The sequence below is a fragment of the Saccopteryx leptura genome, chromosome 3 (assembly GCF_036850995.1).
Source record: "Saccopteryx leptura isolate mSacLep1 chromosome 3, mSacLep1_pri_phased_curated, whole genome shotgun sequence".
NCBI lineage: Eukaryota > Metazoa > Chordata > Mammalia > Chiroptera > Emballonuridae > Saccopteryx > Saccopteryx leptura.
Window position 1 is genome coordinate 16,620,239 of NC_089505.1, and position 18,481 is coordinate 16,638,719.

Consider the following 18,481-nt stretch of genomic DNA (forward strand, 5'->3'; position numbering starts at 1 on the left):
AACATGCTTTTAAGGCAGGTATACAGGCATGACCTATCTTTATATTACATAGGATTCTATGTGTCAGGAGGCTCACCTGGTTAGGTCAGGCTTACACGCATCCTATCCCTTTCTTAAAGTCAGCTGTGCCATATAATAGTATAACCTGCTCACGGGAATGAATCCCATCATATACACAGGTTCCTCCGCATGTGAAGGAGGGAATTATCCAAGGGCAAGGCATTGGAGGTTATCTTAGAATTCTGTTGGGAGGTGTGATGGGGGAGGGGAGATGGTGGGAGCACGGGTGGGAACTGCCTGTGTCTGTCACTGCCTGTTCCCAGGGAGAAGGCACCAGGGAGCTCTCTGCCTGCACCCTCTCCCCCTTCCTTCCCAACCTGGTCATCTACCTGTCAGCGCCACCATTTCCCTCCAATGTCCCCAACATTCCCCAGGACATTGTTTGCAACCATCTTTTAAGACCTTAGTGATTTCCAAGCCTTCATAAACCAGGATTAGGTTTTGTGTATCTTATGAAGTAGAAATTACCTTTGGTTACACGATTCACCAATTAACCTTGTGCCACTTAATGATGAGATATCCTTCACTGATATTTCTTGCCACCTCTAATAGATGCCAAATTTCTAGATGTACTAGGATTCTTTTAGGCTCTCTTTTCTGTCTCATTGGTCTATTCTCTCTGTGTCTGTATCAACACCTCACTGTTTTAATCGGCATAAATTAAAATAAGTTTTAATATCAAGTAGGGTGAGTTTAAGTACAATCTGACAAATCTGCACAAACACAGGTGTAATCATAGCACAGATCAGGATAAGAATATATTTAACATTTCAGAGACCCCTCAACCCCATGTCCAGCCACACCTTTATCCTCGGAAGCAACCACTATTCTAAGTTGTACTATCATGAGCTAGTTTTACCTGCTCTTGGACTTCATATAGATGGACTAACACAACATATAGGACATGTGCGATTCATCCAGGTTATTACATGTCTGTGTGGTTTATTCCTTTTAAGGCTGTGAGGTATTCACATGCATAGGACTCGAACTATGTTTCCATGCGTCTCTGGACATTTGTAGTTTTCGAGTTTGGGGCTATTATTATTAAAGCTGTCATGAACATTCTTGAATATATCTTTTAATGGACGTATGCATATGTGGTAATGTCTAGAGCAGACCACCAGCAAAGAGAGGCATTACCTGGGCAGGGGGATTAGAAAGAATTCTTCCCTGAGACCCACAGCTCTGTGGGATGGTTGATGAAGCAGAAGCCTTGTTAGCACAGTCTCGTCAGGACAGTCGTAGGGTGTGGCACACTGAGTCTCTTTCCATTCCCTGCTGCCAAACTGGGGACCAAAGAGCAGGCAAAGCAGCTGCTGTCAGACACTAAGGAGGTCTCGTGACCCAGGCCATGCTCTCCAGTCATGGAACCACCTTGGGTCTTCAGGGGAGACATGGGTTTGTCCTAGATTTCAGGGAAAGTGGGTCAGATCATCCTGGGCCTGCCCCGTGCCCAGAGTCCCCTGGTTTGAGACACTTCCTGGGAGCTGTTTCCCATGCATCATTTGGCTTTAGTCACTCTTCTCCCTCCTCTGTCCCATCAGCAAAGGCAATGCCAAAGGTGACAAAGTTAGAAGGTGTCACAGACACACAAATCCCTCTCTTATCAGGGACAGATCCTTTCAGTGTGGGGAAATGGAGAGGGTTCCCCAAGCTGGAAGCGGGTGGGAGGGCACGATTGTTACCTCACCTCTGATATACCCGCCCCTGGACCCACCCGCCTCCACCTCTGCCCACCTGGGCTGCGGGCACCAGCACTCAGCAGGGGACCATGCCCTGCTCCTGCCTCAGTACGCAGCCCTTTAGCAGCAGGCTCAGGTGCCAGAAAAAGCTGGCTGTGGGGGTTGTGCCCAGGTGTCCACAAGGCCTGGCCTCCTCTAAATCCTCACCATTGACACCTAGTTTCTAAAGCTGGGATCTGCCTTCCTCCTGTTCTCCAACCTCCTGTGCCAGCGGGAATGCAGCCTGTACTCTGCCAGCTTGGTGCAGGCCATGAAGTCCTCCTCAGTCACCTTTCATAAAAAATTACCGCACGTGTCAGCCTAGCGTGAGGAGGACCAGGTTCGATTTCTGGCCAGGGCACACAGGAGAAGCGCCCATTTGCTTTTCCACCCCTCCGCCGTGCTTTCCTCTCTGTCTCTCTCTTCCGCTCCTGCAGCCAAGGCTCCATTGGAGCAAAGATGGCCCGGGCGCTGAGGATGGCTCTGTGGCCTCTGCCTCAGGCACTAGAGTGGCTCTGGTCGCAACATGGCGACGCCCAGGATGGACAGAGCATCGCCCTCTGGTGGGAAGAGCGTGCCCCATGGTGGGCATGCCGGGTGGATCCCGGTCCGGCGCATGCAGGAGTCTGTCTGACTGTCTCTCCCTGTTTCCAGCTTCAGAAAAATGCAAAAAAAAAAATTACCGCACGTGCAATGGCCTACCACAACAATAATGTATCCTTTCCTAGTCCTGGAGGCTAGAAGTCCAGAGTCAAGGTGTCAGCTGGGCTTGCCCCCTCTATGGCTCTGGAGCAGGACCCGTCCTAGTGTCTTTCTCATTTCTAATGGCGGCCAGCAATCTTTGGGGTTGCTTGGCAACTATGTCTGCCTCTGCCATCAGAGGCATTCTGCCCGTGTGTCTTTGCTTCACACGGCTTTCACTTTTTTATGTGCCCAAGTTCTCTCTTCCAATGAAGGCACCAGTTATTGACTCAGGGTCTCTTCTCATCCAGTAGGACCTCATCATAATTCAATTACACCTGAAAACACCCTGCTTCCAAATAAGGTCATGGTCATACACTGGTAAGGATTTGTACATATCTTTTGGGAGGACATGAATCAATCCCAACTGCCATATCTGTTTGAAGTATTGCTACGGATTTGTGCCCTAGAAATAAAATAATTTTTAATAAACTCTCGTGTGAGTCTTAACTGAAAAACAAAAACTAGAGTGTATTTGTATTGAATTCTGTGCATCACTGAGTATATTCCTGACAAGAGAACACTTCCGGCTTGTCTAGACATGATCAGAAACAGAAACTTGTCTTTCAAAATATTTAACTTGTTTTATTGAATTGTAACAAACACTCCTTCATTTATCTTAACTTTATTTTAATTTATTCCTATAAAAGAGTTATCTTTAAATAAAGTCACATTTTTGGGTACTGATGAGGTGTTAGGAGTGTAACATTTGAATTTGTAAATATGCAATTTTACTACCAAAGCATTAACTTAGTTATTCATAAAAGTAAATACAAAGTCATAAAACACATACCATTAAAGAAGAAAATAAGTTAGATATATTGTTTTAAGTTTAACAGAATAGAGAAAAAAGTGCCACGAGCTGTCCAGTTTCCCCGGCACAGAGCGTCTGCTGGAATGAGTGTGGGAATGAAGATAATGGTCCTACGTCATTGTGAGCGAAGATCTTACTTTTGCAGAATCTTCAAAACGACCTCGGCAGGACGTTGTCAGTTCCCTGAGGAGCCAGGGCAGACGCCCATGCAAGTGAAATGTTCTGCGATTGACACTTCATGGGTTTCTGGATAAACCACTTCTGCATAGAGGATGAGATGTTAGATTTACAGCTAGATTTGTGTCATTGTCATCAACGTCACTATCTGTCATCAAGGTTCATTTAATTCTGCCTCCGTGTCATGGTCCAGAGAAGAAGCATCAGATGATGGAATAGCTGTTATGACAAAGGAAACTTATTGAGGTCAGTCATGCTATCCTCAGAGAACAAAGAATGTTTTCATCAAGGTCTGGGGGAGCCCTGGGTTAACCGGGACAAGACAGCACCCACCCACGCCTTCCAGCTCTCAGCCCCGCCCCACAGGGCAGCACCTGGCGTGCCCCTCCCCTCAGGGCCCTGTGGTGCTGCCTGTACCCGCCTCTGCGCAGCCGCAGAGTGGCCCCAGCCCTGCTGTGGGGTGGGGCTCCGCACTGAGAAAGCGCATCATTTCTGTGGAGAGCTGGATCAGACAGGGGGCCTGTGGGGACCTTGGCTCTCCTCTCCCAAGTTTCTACCAGACTACGTCCTGCCCCAGAGCCAGAGGTCGGCCTGCTTCTCACCCTTCATGGTGCCTGATCTCCTACGTTTTCGGACGAAAGAGATAATACCAGCACCAATGATGATGGTGCTGATCACTGCGAAGGAAATACCGATGATCGATTCAGTTGACCAGGAGTTTGAGGGCTGCGGGGTATCTGAAACATTTAAGATCGTACAAAAAGGTGAAAAAAAGCAAAAACTTTGTTAAACTGAAAATCACACCGCCCTCAGCATCTGTTTCCCCAGACAGCACCTGTCACCCCATACTGACTGGCTTGTTAAGTGACAGCCACTCCATCACATCCTGGGGTATAAAGGTGAACAGGGGCTGTGCCCTGTGCTCTTGCAGCTCATATTCCACTGAGGGTGACAGTGTCTCTGATTATCACAGAACTTGACACGCTTACTGTGGGCAGTTTCTAGGATGACGTACCCCTGGTCCTGTTCTTCTCCAGACTGACGTCAGACAGGTTCATGCTGTGCTCTCGCGCCCTCTCTCCCTGTGTCTGGGGAAATTCCGTCTGTGCATTTGTGGCATTTACCTTCTCTCTCAGGGGACCCAGAGGGGTACTTAATTCTGTGCAGGGAAGGAGGTGAAGATTTCATAAGAGGTGACATTTGAGCTGCTTGAGAAAAAACTACAGCAGAGGAAGAAGAGAAGTCTTGGTAACACCGTGGTGCATAGAAATTTGGGGACCATCCAATAGACCAGGGTGACCGGGTGGTTGGTTAAGTGGAGAAAGGCTCCTGCGCTGAGGGAGGTGCGGTGGGAAAGGAGGGCGGGGGGGTCCAATAAATGACACTGACAGGAAGTCCCCGGAGAAATCAGCCAGCGGATCCATCCGTCAGATTTTCCATCACATACACACACACACACACACACACACTCACACACACACACGCACACATACACACACACACACTCACACACACACACACACTCACACCCACACAGGGAAGGCACTAGCCCCTCACAGAGAACTACCACAGCTCCACACCCTGCTCAGTACCTGTGGGCTCCCGCACTTTCTCCATGGGCTCTAGGAACTCCCCCAGCCAGCGATTGCAGTCTCCCATCGAGGTCTTCCTGAAATACTCTGCCAGTTCCTTGTTCTTCTCCCAGTCCTCCTTGGTCCCATTGGCTGCTGGATCAATGACTGTCCACTTCTTATGCTTCGTATCTAAGAGGAGGGCTGGCTGTCCATTGAAGCTGAACTCCCAGGATGCACCAGTGTATTGTCCTGCCTCCTGCTGACAGCACAGCTTGGCCTGCAGGGTTCGAGGACCTGCAATCCACACACAGGGAGGTCACCCTGCCTCTGAGAGCCCCGCCATCTCCCATAGGTTGGGGTGTCTTTGATATTTACGTGTCTGTTTTTCTCCCTGCATGATTGCCCTTTCTGGCCATGAGGTCGACCGTGTCTCTGAGGTTGGACGAGGGCTCAGTTCCCTCCACAAAGCCCCTCCCCCCTGTGCCCGCTCCTTCCCCCTCCTGCTCACTGTCCCCACCTCCCCTCCCCCATCCCTCACTTACCCCTGGTCCTGGTCTCCAGTTTGATGTCAGGCAGGATCATCCTGAGCTCTTGGCCCATCTCTCCCAGCATTTGAGGCACTTCCGTCCATGCTCTGGTGGCCTTTACCTTCTCTCCTAGGAAACCCTGAGGTCTGACCTTGTTGCAGTCACTGTCACACTGAAGGAAAGGATTTCCATCCAGTGAGCCCTAAGCTTGATTCCAAGGCTGTCCAGGTCCGGACTGTGATAGGACAGTGAGGTTGAGGCAGAGAGAGTGAGCATCTGTTAGGACAAAACATAGTTGTGGCCTGGGGACTCCGTCTGAAGGGCCTGATGCTGAGGGAGGGTCTCATCCAGCCCCTCCATCTCTGCACTCTGGGTCCTGTCGAATCTTTAACTGTCTGAGGCAATAAAATACTCTGCTGCCACCGTGGACCCTTGAGTGCACATACTGTTACCAGGAGGATTCATCTGATAGATGCTTTCAGTGACTTCTACCAAGTTCTTTTTTTTTACAGAGTCAGAGAGAGAGAGTCAGAGAGAGGGATAGATAGGTACAGAAGACAGGAATGGAGAGAGATGAGAATCATCAACTATCAGTTTTTTGTTGCGACACCTCAGTTGTTCATTGATTGCTTTCTCATATTTGCCTTGACCATGGGCCTTCAACAGACCGAGTAACCCCTCGCTCAAGCCAGCAACCTTGGGTCCAAGCTGATGAGCTTTTGCTCAAACCAGATGAGTCCGCACTCAAGCTGGCAACCTCAGGTCTCGAACCTGGGTCCTCCGCATTCCAGTGCGATGCTCTATCCACTGTGCCACTGCCTGGTCAGGCAACTTCTACCAAGTTCTGAGATACAAAAATACAAGACAGTGTCTTCTCTCCGAGGACATAACTACTAGATGAATACAGAGGACTTTCAACTGAAAGGGAAGAATGGCCCCATAGGACACATGTCATAGTCATGATTCTTCCTGAGCATTCAGAAAGGCTTCCTGGAGGAGGTGGTACCTGGCAGGATGGGGAGAGCTGCCACAGGTGAGCACAGCACCAAGTGCCATGCCTTAGGCTGGGGTCCCCCAGGAACTGGGTGTCAAATACTTCCCGGGGGAGCCCGTGCAGTTACACCACACCCTCACCTCTAAAACTCAGGGACAGTCACCGACTTCAAAGTGACCTGCATGAAGCCTGTTCTCTTTCAACACCTCCACCGTCCTCCCCACCCAGCCAGGTCTGGAGATCCCAGGACACTCACTGCACAGTCTTCCAGGGTCCTATCAGCAGCAGTTGTGGCGAAAGAGAAGTAGTGAGATGCTAGCAACATTGTTGCTAAGCTGCTTGCCCAGGGTCAGAGGCAAGAGCTAGCAGGCATGTGTATAATAAATACACCTTCTGTGCAGGCTACACCCCGCCCCCGGACGGCTGTGAGACAGGTGATGAGATTCAATTGAGAAACAGTTTGTAAGGGAGTAGTCTGCAGGTATTATATATATATATGACTTGTTTTATAAAGTTGGATTGTTGGAGACTCTGTGAGCTCCTCTTCCCTCCCCACCTTCCTTTCCCCTCTCCTCCCTGATTCTTTTTCTTCCCCTTTCTGCCCTCCTCCCCTCCAGCTTCTATTTTCTTCCCCAGCCCTCCCCCACCCCCACCTATTCCAACTCTCCTCTTACACACACCCGAGTTAATCAAACAAGCCGCAGACTGGGGGCACCTGGGCAGGGCTACCATCAACGAGGGGTTTCTATGAGAGCCGGACAGGCAGCTGGAGCCAAGACTCTAGAAAACCCCAAATAGCTCATCATTAGAAATAGTCTCAGGGTTCTAACTCTTGAGCTGTGAAATTAGTCTAAGAACAAAGTTTTGGTGTCACATTGAAATTTCCAATGTGACTTTTTCTTTTGTGATTAGTATTTTACTGAAATTTTAAAAAATGTTTTCAATCACAGTTTACATTTAGTGTTATTTTGCATTAGTGTTAGGCGTGGAGCATAGTGGTTAGACAATCATCCGCTTTACAAAGTGGTCCCCCTGGTATTTCCAGTGCCCACCTGGCATCATACATGGTTGTTACAATGCTATTGACTTTATTTCTATGCTGTACTTTACATCCTGTGACTATTGTCTTGTTTCTTTCTTTCTTTATCCATTTATTTATGCATGTTTCTCACATGACTACTCTCTAATGTGAGTTTTTACTTGAAGTTTCTTCTTTATACAATATTTTTACCCTAGTTATTCCTCACATTTACAACTGCCCAATATGTTCATCTTTTTTTGCTTCTTCTTCTCTTCCATGTGAGAGGAAGGGAGATAGACAGTCTCCTGCATGCACTCTGACCGGGATCCACCCACAACTGGGGACCATGCTCAGAACTGAACTATTTTTAGTGCCTGAGGCAGAGGGCCCAGGGAGTCATTCTCAGCACCCAGGGCCGATGCATTTGAATCAATCAAGCCATGGCTGTGGGAGGAGAAGAGAGTGAGAGAGAAGGGGGAGGAAGAGAGGTGGAGAAGCAGATGGTCACTTCTCCTGTGTGCCCTAACCAGGAATTGAACCTGGGAAATCCACAGGCCAGGGCAACGCTCTACCATTCAGCCAATCAGCTAGGGCCCATCTGTTCATCTTACCCTCCCCCTCCGTCAGCTCAGGCTGCTCTAACAGAACACCATGGACTGGGAGGCTTAGGCAACAAATAGTTATTTCTCATAGTGGTGGGGGCTGGAAAGTGCAGGACCTAGAAACTGGCACATTTGTGTCTAGTGAGGACCCTCTCTCCCTGCCGTGCAGATGGGTGTTGTCTTGTATCCTCACATGGCAGAGAGCAGTGAGAGTGAGCAAGCTCTCTTCTCTCATCTTAGAATCTCATCATGGGGTTCTACCTTCATGACCTAATTACCACCCCCCAAGGTCCCAGCTCCTAATTCTATCATGATGAAAGTTAGGATTTCAACATATGAATTTGGGGGCACAAGAATTCAGTGCATAGTACCCTCTGTCCATCTCGTACGTTCCCAGTGTGTGCCAGGCACCACGCTGGCAATTTAAAATGCAAGTCAGACTCACTCGGTGATGCCCTGTGGGGCCGACTCTGGGGATCTCCCGATGCTGGTAAGTGGGTCTGCACCACTGGTCTTTAACTGGATCACACAGACTTCAAGGAAAGTAGCCACTGACCACGTGCAGTGCTCTTTCTCTGGAGATGCGGGTTGTTTGCTCAGAGGACTCTGCTCAGAGCGTCTCAAGGGGCCCAGGAACGTACATCAAACATTCTCTGGCTACTTAGTTTTGACAACTTTAATTTGCAGCCTGTTTCCTCCCCCTGGCCTGGTACTAGGGCAGCTTCTTAAAGGGCCCAGTATTTTCCACAAGTCTCATCAATCACAGGAAGGGGAGCACCGGGCTTATACTATAGTTAGTTCCTGAAATTTGGGTTAAGGTCCCAAAGAGAAAGACAAAGAAAGAGCTGCCAGATAGGCACTGAGTTCTTACAAAAAAGGGTCAGGGGCCTTAGCTGTTTCTCCCCAATGCGGTCCTCAAGTCAGTCCAAGGAGAGACTGCAGACTTAAATCAGCTGGGCTGATGTTTAATCCCCGAAAGTGAGTCAGAGAGCTCCTTGTGCACTGGGCAGGCTGGCTCTCTGCTTCTCAGGGCACACTCGTGGGTGCTTCAAAGTCCGTGACGGGACGAGTGTGGGTCAGGAAGGCAGGGATGGCTGGTCTGCCTGGGGGTCTAGCCACTGAGCCTGTGTGTCTGAGTTGGAGTCCACGTGTCTGAGTTGCCAACCCCAGCCTTAGGCAGTGCCTCGAACACACATGAAGCCATAAAGAGCACTGATAAAGGTAACTACATACTAAGTAGGAAAGACAGTACTAATGTAAACTTGTTTGAACACAACTGCATCAGTAAAAATATCAAACCTGTTTGATTGGTTTATAATGTTTAAAGATGTAATTTGTATGACAATAGCAGCATAAAGGGAGGAGGGTAAAGGAGTAATATTGTAGCAAAATTGCTATTCATCTGAACTAGACTGTTTTAGGTTAAAAGGCTAATTGTAATCCCCAGGGCAACTAGCTAAGAAAAAAGTCGAAAGAATATGGAAAAGGACACAAGGGAATAAAAGTAGCCAGGGTGCGTGTGTGCGAGACTGCGGGGTTTCAAAGACGGAAGAAGTCCCAGGGGGACCATGTGGATTTGAAGACAAAGTCCTAAAGTGACACTTCAAAACAGAAAGGAACATCTTGGGAGGCAAGGCTGGTACAATATTTGCAAATCAATCAATGTGATTCATCACATAAACAAAAGGAAGGAGAAGAACCACATGATAATTTCAATAGATGCAGAAAAAGCATTTGATATAATCCAGCACCCATTCATGATCAAAACTCTCAGCAAAATGGGAATACAGGGAACATACCTCAACATGGTAAAGGCCATCTATGACACCCACAGCCAACATCATACTCAATGGGCAAAAATTAAAAGCAATCCCCTTAAGATCAGGAACAAGGCAGGGGTGCCCTCTTTCACCACTTTTATTCAACATAGTTCTGGAAGTCCTAGCCACAGCAATCAGACAAGAAAAAGAAATAAAAGGCATCCAAATTGGAAAAGAAGTAAAACTATCATTCTTTGCACATGATATGATATTGTATATAGAAAACCCTAAAGTCTCAGTCAAAAAACTACTGAACCTGATAAATGAATTCAGCAAAGTGGCAGGATATAAAATTAATACTCAGAAATCAGAGGCATTTTTATACACTAACAGTGAACTGTCAGAAAGAGAAATTAAGGAAGCAATCCCCTTCACTATTGCAACCAAAAAAATAAAGTACCTAGGAATAAATTTAACCAGGGAGATTAAAGATTTGTACTCGGAAAATTATAAAACATTGATAAAAGATTCAGGGAAGATACAAACAAGTGGAAGCATATAACGTGCTTGTGGTTAGGAAGAATAAACATCATTAAATTGTCTATATTACCCAAGGCAATTTATAAATTCAATGCAATGCTGATTAAAATACCAATGACATACTTCAAAGATATAGAACACATATTCCAAAAATTTATATGGAACCAAAAGAGAACACGAATAGCCTCAGCAATCTTGAAAAGGAAGAATAAAGTGGGAGGTATCATACTTCCTGATATGAAGTTATACTACAGGGCTATTGTACTCAAAACAGCCTGGTACTGGCATAAGAACAGGCATATAGATCAATGGAACAGAACTGAGAACCCAGAAATAAACCCACACCTTTATGGACAACTGATATTTAACAAAGGAGGTAAGAGTATACAATGGAGTAAAGACAGCATCTTCAACAAATGGTGTTGGGAAAATAGGACAGCTACCTGCAAAAAAATGAAACTAGACCACCAACTTACACCACTCACAAAAATCAACTCAAAATGGATAAAAGACTTAAATATAAGCCGTAAAACCATAAGCATCTTAGAAGAAAACATAGGCAGTAAGCTCTCTGACATCTCTCGCAGCAATATATTTGCCGATTTATCTCCACGGGCAAGAGAAATAAAAGACAGGATAAACAAATGGGACTATATCAAACTAAAAAGCTTTTGCATAGCTAAAGTCAATAAGAACAGAATAAAAAGACAAACTACACAATGGGAGAACATATTTGACAATACGTCTGATAAGGGGTTAATAACCAAAATTTATAAAGAACTTGTAAAATTCAATATCAGGAAGACAAACAACCCAATCAAAAAATGGGTGAAAGAAATGAATAGACACTTTTCCAAAGAGGATATACAGATGGCCAATAGGCATATGAAAAAATGCTCAACATCACTAATCATTAGAGAAATGAAAATTAAACCCATAATGAGATATCACCTCACACCAGTCAGAATGGTGCTCACCAACAAAACAACACAGAATAAGTGCTGGTGAGGATGTGGAGAAAAAGGAACCCTCCTGCACTGCTGGTGGGAATGCAGACTGGTGCAGCCACTGTGAAAAACAGTATGGAGATTCCTCAAAAAATTAAAAATTGAACTGGCCTTTTGACCCAGCTATCCTACTTTTAGAAATATACCCCAAGAATACCATAGCACTGTTTCAAAAAGAGAAATGCACCCCCATGTTTATGGCAGCATTGTTCACAATAGCGAAGATCTGGAAACAGCCCAAGTGTCCGTCAGTGGATGAGTGGATTAAAAAAGCTTTGGTACATATATACTATGGAATACTACTCAGCCATAAGAAATGATGACATTGGATCATTTACAACAACATGGATGGACCTTGATAACATTATATTGAGTGAAATAAGTAAATCAGAAAACAACTAAGAACTATATTATTCCATACATAGGTGGGACATAAAAATGAGACTCAGAGACATGAACAAGAGTGTGGTGGTTACGGGGGGGGGGGGGGGGGGGGAGACAGGGAGGGGTTTCGGGGAGGGGAGGGGCACAAAGAAACCAGTTAGAAGGTGACAGAAGACAATTGGACTTTGGATGATGGGAATGCCTTATAATCAATGTCAAAATAACCTGGAGATGTTTTCTCTGAACATATGTACCCTGATTCATCAATGTTACCCCATTAAAATTAATAAAAAGAGACCCAAAAATGAAAGAATAAATAAATAAATAAATAAAAATATGCCATAATTTTAAAAACAAAACAAAACAGAAAGGAATAAATGTTTAGTTCATTACCAACAAAATGTAATCATGTAATTCTTTAAGTACTGGATTTAATTTAGAAAAGGTCATTCCATTTGGAACTCAGGATTTCGTTTATGTGACAGATAAATAAACGATGTCATTTGGTAGAAGAGATTAGGGTGGCAGTGGAAAGAGCATAGACTTGGAATTAAGCCCACCGTGGTCTGCATTTCAGTGTCACCATTACTAACATTAGTCTGATCAGGGGCAAGTTTTTTCAAATTCTTGAGCCTCAGTCCCCAGTTAAGTGGAGATGTAATGAAATTCCTGTCTTACAGTGCTGATGTAAAGGTGAAATCAGAAAATATTATATATGGAAAAGGCCTAGGAGAATGACTACCATGTAATTAGATATAGTTCAGTAAATCATAGTCGCTTTTATTTTTGTTATAAATGTCTCAATGTAAGAAAAGTAGAGCCTGACCAGGTGGTGACGCAGTGGATAGAGCGTTGGACTGGAATGCAGAGGACCCAGGTTCGAGACCCCGAGGTCACCAGCTTGAGCGCGGGCTCATCTGATTTGAGCAAAGCTCACCAGCTTGGACCTAAGGTCGCTGGCTTGAGCAGGGGGTCACTTGCTCTGCTGTAGCTCCTTGGTCAAGGCACATATGAGAAAGCAATCAATGAATAACTAAAGTGCCACAACAAAAAATGGATATTTCTCATGTCTCTCCTTTCCTGTCTGTCTGTCCCTATCTGTCCCACTCTCTGTAAAAAATAAATAAATAAATAAAAATAAATAAAAGGAAAGTAGATATGGATATTATGGGGTAAAAATAAGATTCTTTTGTTGTTGTTGTTGTTTTTACAGAGACAGAGAGAGAGTCAGACAGAGGGACAGCTAGGGACAGACAGACAGGAAGGGAGAGGGATAAGGAGCATCAGTTCTTCATTGCAGCACCTTCATTGTTCATTGATTACTTTCTCATGTGCCTTGACCAAGGGCTACAGCAGAGCAAATGACCCCTTGCTTAAGTCAGCGACCTTAGGTTTCAAGCCAGAGACCATGGGGTCATGTCTATGATCCCACGTTGATCCCACGCTCAAGCCAGTGACCCATGCTCAAGCTGGTGAGCCCGTGCTCAAGCTGGCAACCTAGAGGTTTTGAACCTGGGTCCTCTGCGTCCCAGTCTGACACTCTATCCACTGCGCCACCACTTGGTCAGGAAAAATTCTTATATTTTGATCATGGTAGGTGGATATGCAAAATAGCAGTGTCGAGTTTATACCTCACTGACAGTTCACATTCACAGAGCTTAGGATGAAGCCTCCTCCCGCTCTGGCTGGAGAGCATGGTTTAGTTTCAGCAGGGCACACTCAGGAACTGCTCCACATTCCTCTCTCTCTCTCTCCTCCTTTCTCTCACCCTCTCTCCCTTTCTTTCAGCTCAAATCAATAAGTAAAACATTTTTTTTAAAAAAGAAAGAAACTACAAACCCATAAACCCGTGTTTGGAAACAACAGCAGCCTCCACTGGGACAGCAGGAGCAGGGCAGTTAGGCACAAACCTTCTGCGTGACTGCCATCTAGTGGGTGGGAAGGATATCTCTGTGGTTTTGATTTGCATTTCCCTGCTAAGATATGAGTATGTTTGCATGTACTTATTGGTCATTTGTATTCTTCTTTGGAGAAATGTCTACTTTAAAATTGGGTTGCTTGTCATTATATTATTAAGTACAAGAGTTCTTTATATAAATATATTCTAGATACCAGTCCCTTACCAAAGGTATGATTGGAAAATATTTTCCTTAGAGGTTGTCTTTTCAGTTTCTTGATGGTCTTCTTGGAAAGAACCATTTTAAATTTTGAAGAGGTCAAACTAATCTATTTTTTCTTTTGTCATTGGCACTATTGTAGTATTTAAGGTTTTTTCCAAAAAGGACATAAAGATTTACTCGTATCTTTGAATTCTTTCGTGCACTGCTCACAGAAATTAGAAGCTATTTTATCACTTCATATTCATTTTGAAGTATCTCCTAATTTTTGTGAGCAGCATATCTTCTTTCATGTACACATGTATATACATGATCCTCTCTGAGTGAATTTTTGTGTCGTGTGAAGGACTGTGAATCTGCGCTCCCAACACGCCCTCTGACACATGATTATTCTGAGCTGCAGGCCCGTGAAAAACAATGGAAGCAGCCAGAGGCTTTCTCTGAGCCCCTGTATCCGCCTCAGGACAGGTCCTCCAAAAGGAACCAGCTGTCATTTATCCCCTCCTGGGAGGATTTCATCAACCAGGGAGCACTGACTGGTCACAGGAGGGGAGACCAGAAGCAGATGCCACATCCAGACGGATATTGTCACAAACTCCTTTACCTCAAATCTGTTTTTCTAAGGGTCCATTAACATTTTTTTTTCCTTCTTGAGAAAGAGAGAACGTGCCTGACAGGGAAAAAGATGACAAACATCAACCAATAGTTGTTCATTGATTGCTTCTCATATGTGTGTTGACGGGGAGCTCCAGCCGAGCCAGTGGCCCCTTGCTCAAGCCAGTGACCTTGGGCCCAGTTTTAAAATAGAATAAAAAAAATAGTTCCTTACTATTCTTTTAGGCAACTAAAAGGGTGGAATCATTATATCAGTATGTTGTTCCTCACTGAATGATAAGTAGAGTTCTATTTCTCATGAGAGGGAATCTTAACTTTGCATCCACAGAGAGCCATGTAAGAGGTTTTGCCAACACAGAGACACAAAGGTTTATTCCATGTCCATACGGTCCCAGGACGGAATGGCTCCCAAGTGCTGTCCCTGCCTGTGACCCTGCCTTTGCCCCTCCCCATGGCCCTGCCACCTGCTCCTTGGGCGAAGTGCCCCTAAATTTCAATTCCTTCTCCTCACACCCCACAGCACCCCTGCCTCCACCCATTCTCCAGGCCCTCTATCCTTTCCCATCTCCTTTCCTCATTTCACCATCATTCCTTCTTAGAGACTCAAGGTTTCCGTTTCCAGGAGCCCTCCATCCTAATGAAGGGGCTGAAGACATTCCTAGCTGTCCTGTCCTCAATGGTGTATTTTCTACTAGTTCCCATCCCAGCGGTGGAGGACTCGGTGGAGGGATTCAGAAGAACAGACCGACAAGTACAAAGCAGTCACGGGCTGTAAAGTACAGCATAGGAAACATAGTCAGCATATCGTACTAACTGTGCTCCAGGTGGGTTATGATATATCAGGGGGACACTGAAAGATATGTAATTGTCTAACCACTATGCTGTACACCTAAAACTAATACAAAATAGTACTGAATGTAAATGGTCATTAAAAAAAGTAATACAACAAAGCAATTACAATGAATGGCAGTGTTACCCAAAATAAAATGAAGATTTTCAAATATCAAAAAGTAAAAAGAAGAAAAAAGAAAAAAAAAAGTTGGCAGACTCCTTCCTGCCTGCATGTAGAACCTTTATGTGCTGCTGCCTTTTCAGGAGGTGGAAAATGTGGGACCAAAGAGTGCCCTTCCCTTCCATCGTTCCCAGTGGCATTGCCAAAACAAACAAACAAAAAAATGCATGCCTGACCAGGCAGTGGCGCAGTGCATAGAGCCTCGGACTTGGACGCTGAGGACCCAGGTTCTATTCTAAACCCTGAGGTTGCGGGCTTGAGCGAGGGCGGGCTCCTGTGGTTTGAGCCAGGAGTCACTCTCTCTGCTGTAGCCCCCCCTTCCCGTCAAGGCACCAAGAGAAAGCAATCAGTGAACAACTAAGGTGTCTCAACGAACAATTGTTGCTTCTTTCTCATCTCTTCCTTCCTGTCTGTCCCTATCTGCCCCTCTCTGTCTCTGTCACACACATACAAAATAATAATAATAATAATAATAATAATAATAAAAACAGTTTAAAAAGAATTTGGGTTAAAAAAAAAGTGCTTCCTGTCCGTCCGGCTCTAGGATCTGTGGGCCACGTGCAGAGGCTTTCTGGAGGGGGTCCTCAAGCAAGGTGGGGGGGAGGAACGGTGCCACGGTGGAGGAATTAGGGTGGCTTCAAAATGGTAAGGATTGGACAAACTGTGTTCTTAGAAGAATTGGGTAATCATCGTTCTCAGCTTTGGTGAGAAGCAGTTTAGTGAGTCATCAGGGCAAGTACCCGGCGAAGTGAGCCGCGATGGGCAACTTGGCAATCAGCCCAGAGCGCGAAGTCCAAGGGCGGAGGCCGTGGAGGTGGGGAGGGGGATTTGCGCGGGAAAGTCGTGCGCGCAGAGTGAAGGCAGCAGCTGTCCTTGGGTCGCTACCCCGAGGGAATGACCCCACCCCACCGCGTCCTGTCCAGGCCTCTCCTGCCACTGGCTCGGGCTCCACTTCCCAAGAATCTTCTTGTGCTGCGAGGTGCCGGGTGGGGGCGTCTGCCCGCCCGCCTCAGTCCCCGTCCTGCCTGGAAGGGCTCTCCCAGCGAGGCAGCCGCGGCGGCCCCGGAGATGATAGAGGAGGGGTCGGCGGTGCCGCCGCGCCACCGCCGCAGGGACGGTCCGGAACCCCACCGTGGGCACCCCCGCCGCTCTCCCCCCCTCCGCTCCCCTCTCCCCAATGCCCCCCCGCATTCTCTCCCTCCGATCGCCGCCCCCCCCCCCACCCCCCCCCCCCCGTCAACCGGCTTTTCTCCCTCCGATCGCCATCACCACCCCATCCCCACCATCGGTCACCGGTATACCTCCTTCCTATCGCTGTCACCCCGCCACCGGCTTTTCTCCCTCCGATCCTCCGATCACCACCCCTCTCCCCCGATCCTCCGCCCCAGCCACCCGCATCTCTCCCTCCGATCGCCGCCCCTACCCCCGCTACCCCCCCCCCCCCCCCCCCGGCTTCTCCCTCCGGTTCCCGTATTGATATCCGTACCTTTCTCGGAGGTCCCAGCCCCGAACTCACGGCGGGGCGCAGCCCTGACACAGGACAGCAGCAGCAGCAGGAGCAGGAAGACCCGGCTGAACTTGGCCGGCGCACTCATCCTGACCCGGACAGAAGCCCAGTTGAACTGCGCGGTGTGAACAGTTCGCACGCCCGCAGGAGGACTGCGGGCACCGCGCCCGCACGGGGTGTTTACAGAGGTTGCTCCGCCCACCTGTTACATACGGAAGTAATTGTTTCGAAATTTCACCTCGATTTCTCTCCCTCGGTCTTCTTCACCCCATTGTCTTATCATCCTCTTTTCTCATTTCCGTCCCCACTTTCAGATTCATTAGTTTTTGTGCTCAAAAGGCACAAACTTCCAGGTATAAAATAAACAGGTCAGGGGGATGTAATGAGGACTATTTTCTGCAGTGAAACTTATTAGGAGAGTAGATATTTCTCTCATCAGAAGAAAAAATTGTGACTATGTGTGGTGATGGCTTTTCTGCTGCGGGCAGTGTAACCATGCCTTTTACCGAGCTCGTAAGCAGCGGGGAGAATGACAGGAAGTGACCAAGTTCTTCACTGTTATCTCAGTGGGAGCTGCAATAAATGGCTTTAATTCTTGGTGCGCTGGAAGAAAGCGCTGGAGACAGCAGTTCACAGGGAAGTAGGGATGAAGTGGTTGTGAATCTCATCTTGAGATGAGATCAATCTACTCTTGTGTGAGTGTCTGAGTGTGTACACATGTGTATGAGTGTGTGTACATGAGTGTGCATGTGAGTGTGTATGTGTGTGCATGTGTGTGTTTGAATACGCGATCACCCCGGATGGGCTCTGGGGAGGAGAACAGCCACAGGTGTGCTCTGCGTCCCCCTCTCCCTCCCCCCTCCTCACTCCTCTTCCTCACTGCACATGACCTGGGACCCCTCACCTAGGATTTCTTTCTGACTCCAAACATGAGGGCAGCATTCTGTTTTCAGACCTGTTCCTTCTACTGTCCCCTTCTTTCTTTTTCTTTCTTTCTTTCTTTCCTTCTTTCTTTCTTTCTTTCTTTATTTTTTTTTTTTTGTGACAGAGACAGAAACACAGAGAGAAGGACAGACAGACCAGAAGGGAGAGAGATGAGAAGCATCAATTCTTCATAGCAGCAACTTAATTGTTCATTGATTGCTTTCTCGTATGTGCCTTGACCAGGGGGCTACAGCAGACCTAGTAACCCCGTGCTCAAGCCAAGGACCTTGGGCTCAACCTGGTGAAACTTGCTCTAACCAGATGAGCCCACACTCAAGCTGGGACCTCAAGATTTCGAACCTGGGTCCTCCATGCCCCAGTCTG

General features: G+C 46.8%; 1 protein-coding gene across 1 annotated transcript; it reads right to left on the reverse strand.

The window, feature by feature from the left end:
- Nucleotides 1-3,110: 3,110 nt before the first annotated feature.
- Nucleotides 3,111-17,271, reverse strand: LOC136398729 (UL16-binding protein 3-like). Its single transcript, XM_066373008.1, has 6 exons — nt 17,183-17,271; nt 5,630-5,890; nt 5,106-5,381; nt 4,529-4,672; nt 4,116-4,250; nt 3,111-3,732 (listed from the first exon to the last, which is right to left on the reverse strand). Exons 2-6 carry the CDS (start codon nt 5,697-5,699, stop codon nt 3,668-3,670), a joined length of 690 nt encoding a protein of 229 aa, XP_066229105.1. The 5' UTR covers nt 5,700-5,890; nt 17,183-17,271; the 3' UTR covers nt 3,111-3,667.
- Nucleotides 17,272-18,481: the final 1,210 nt, after the last annotated feature.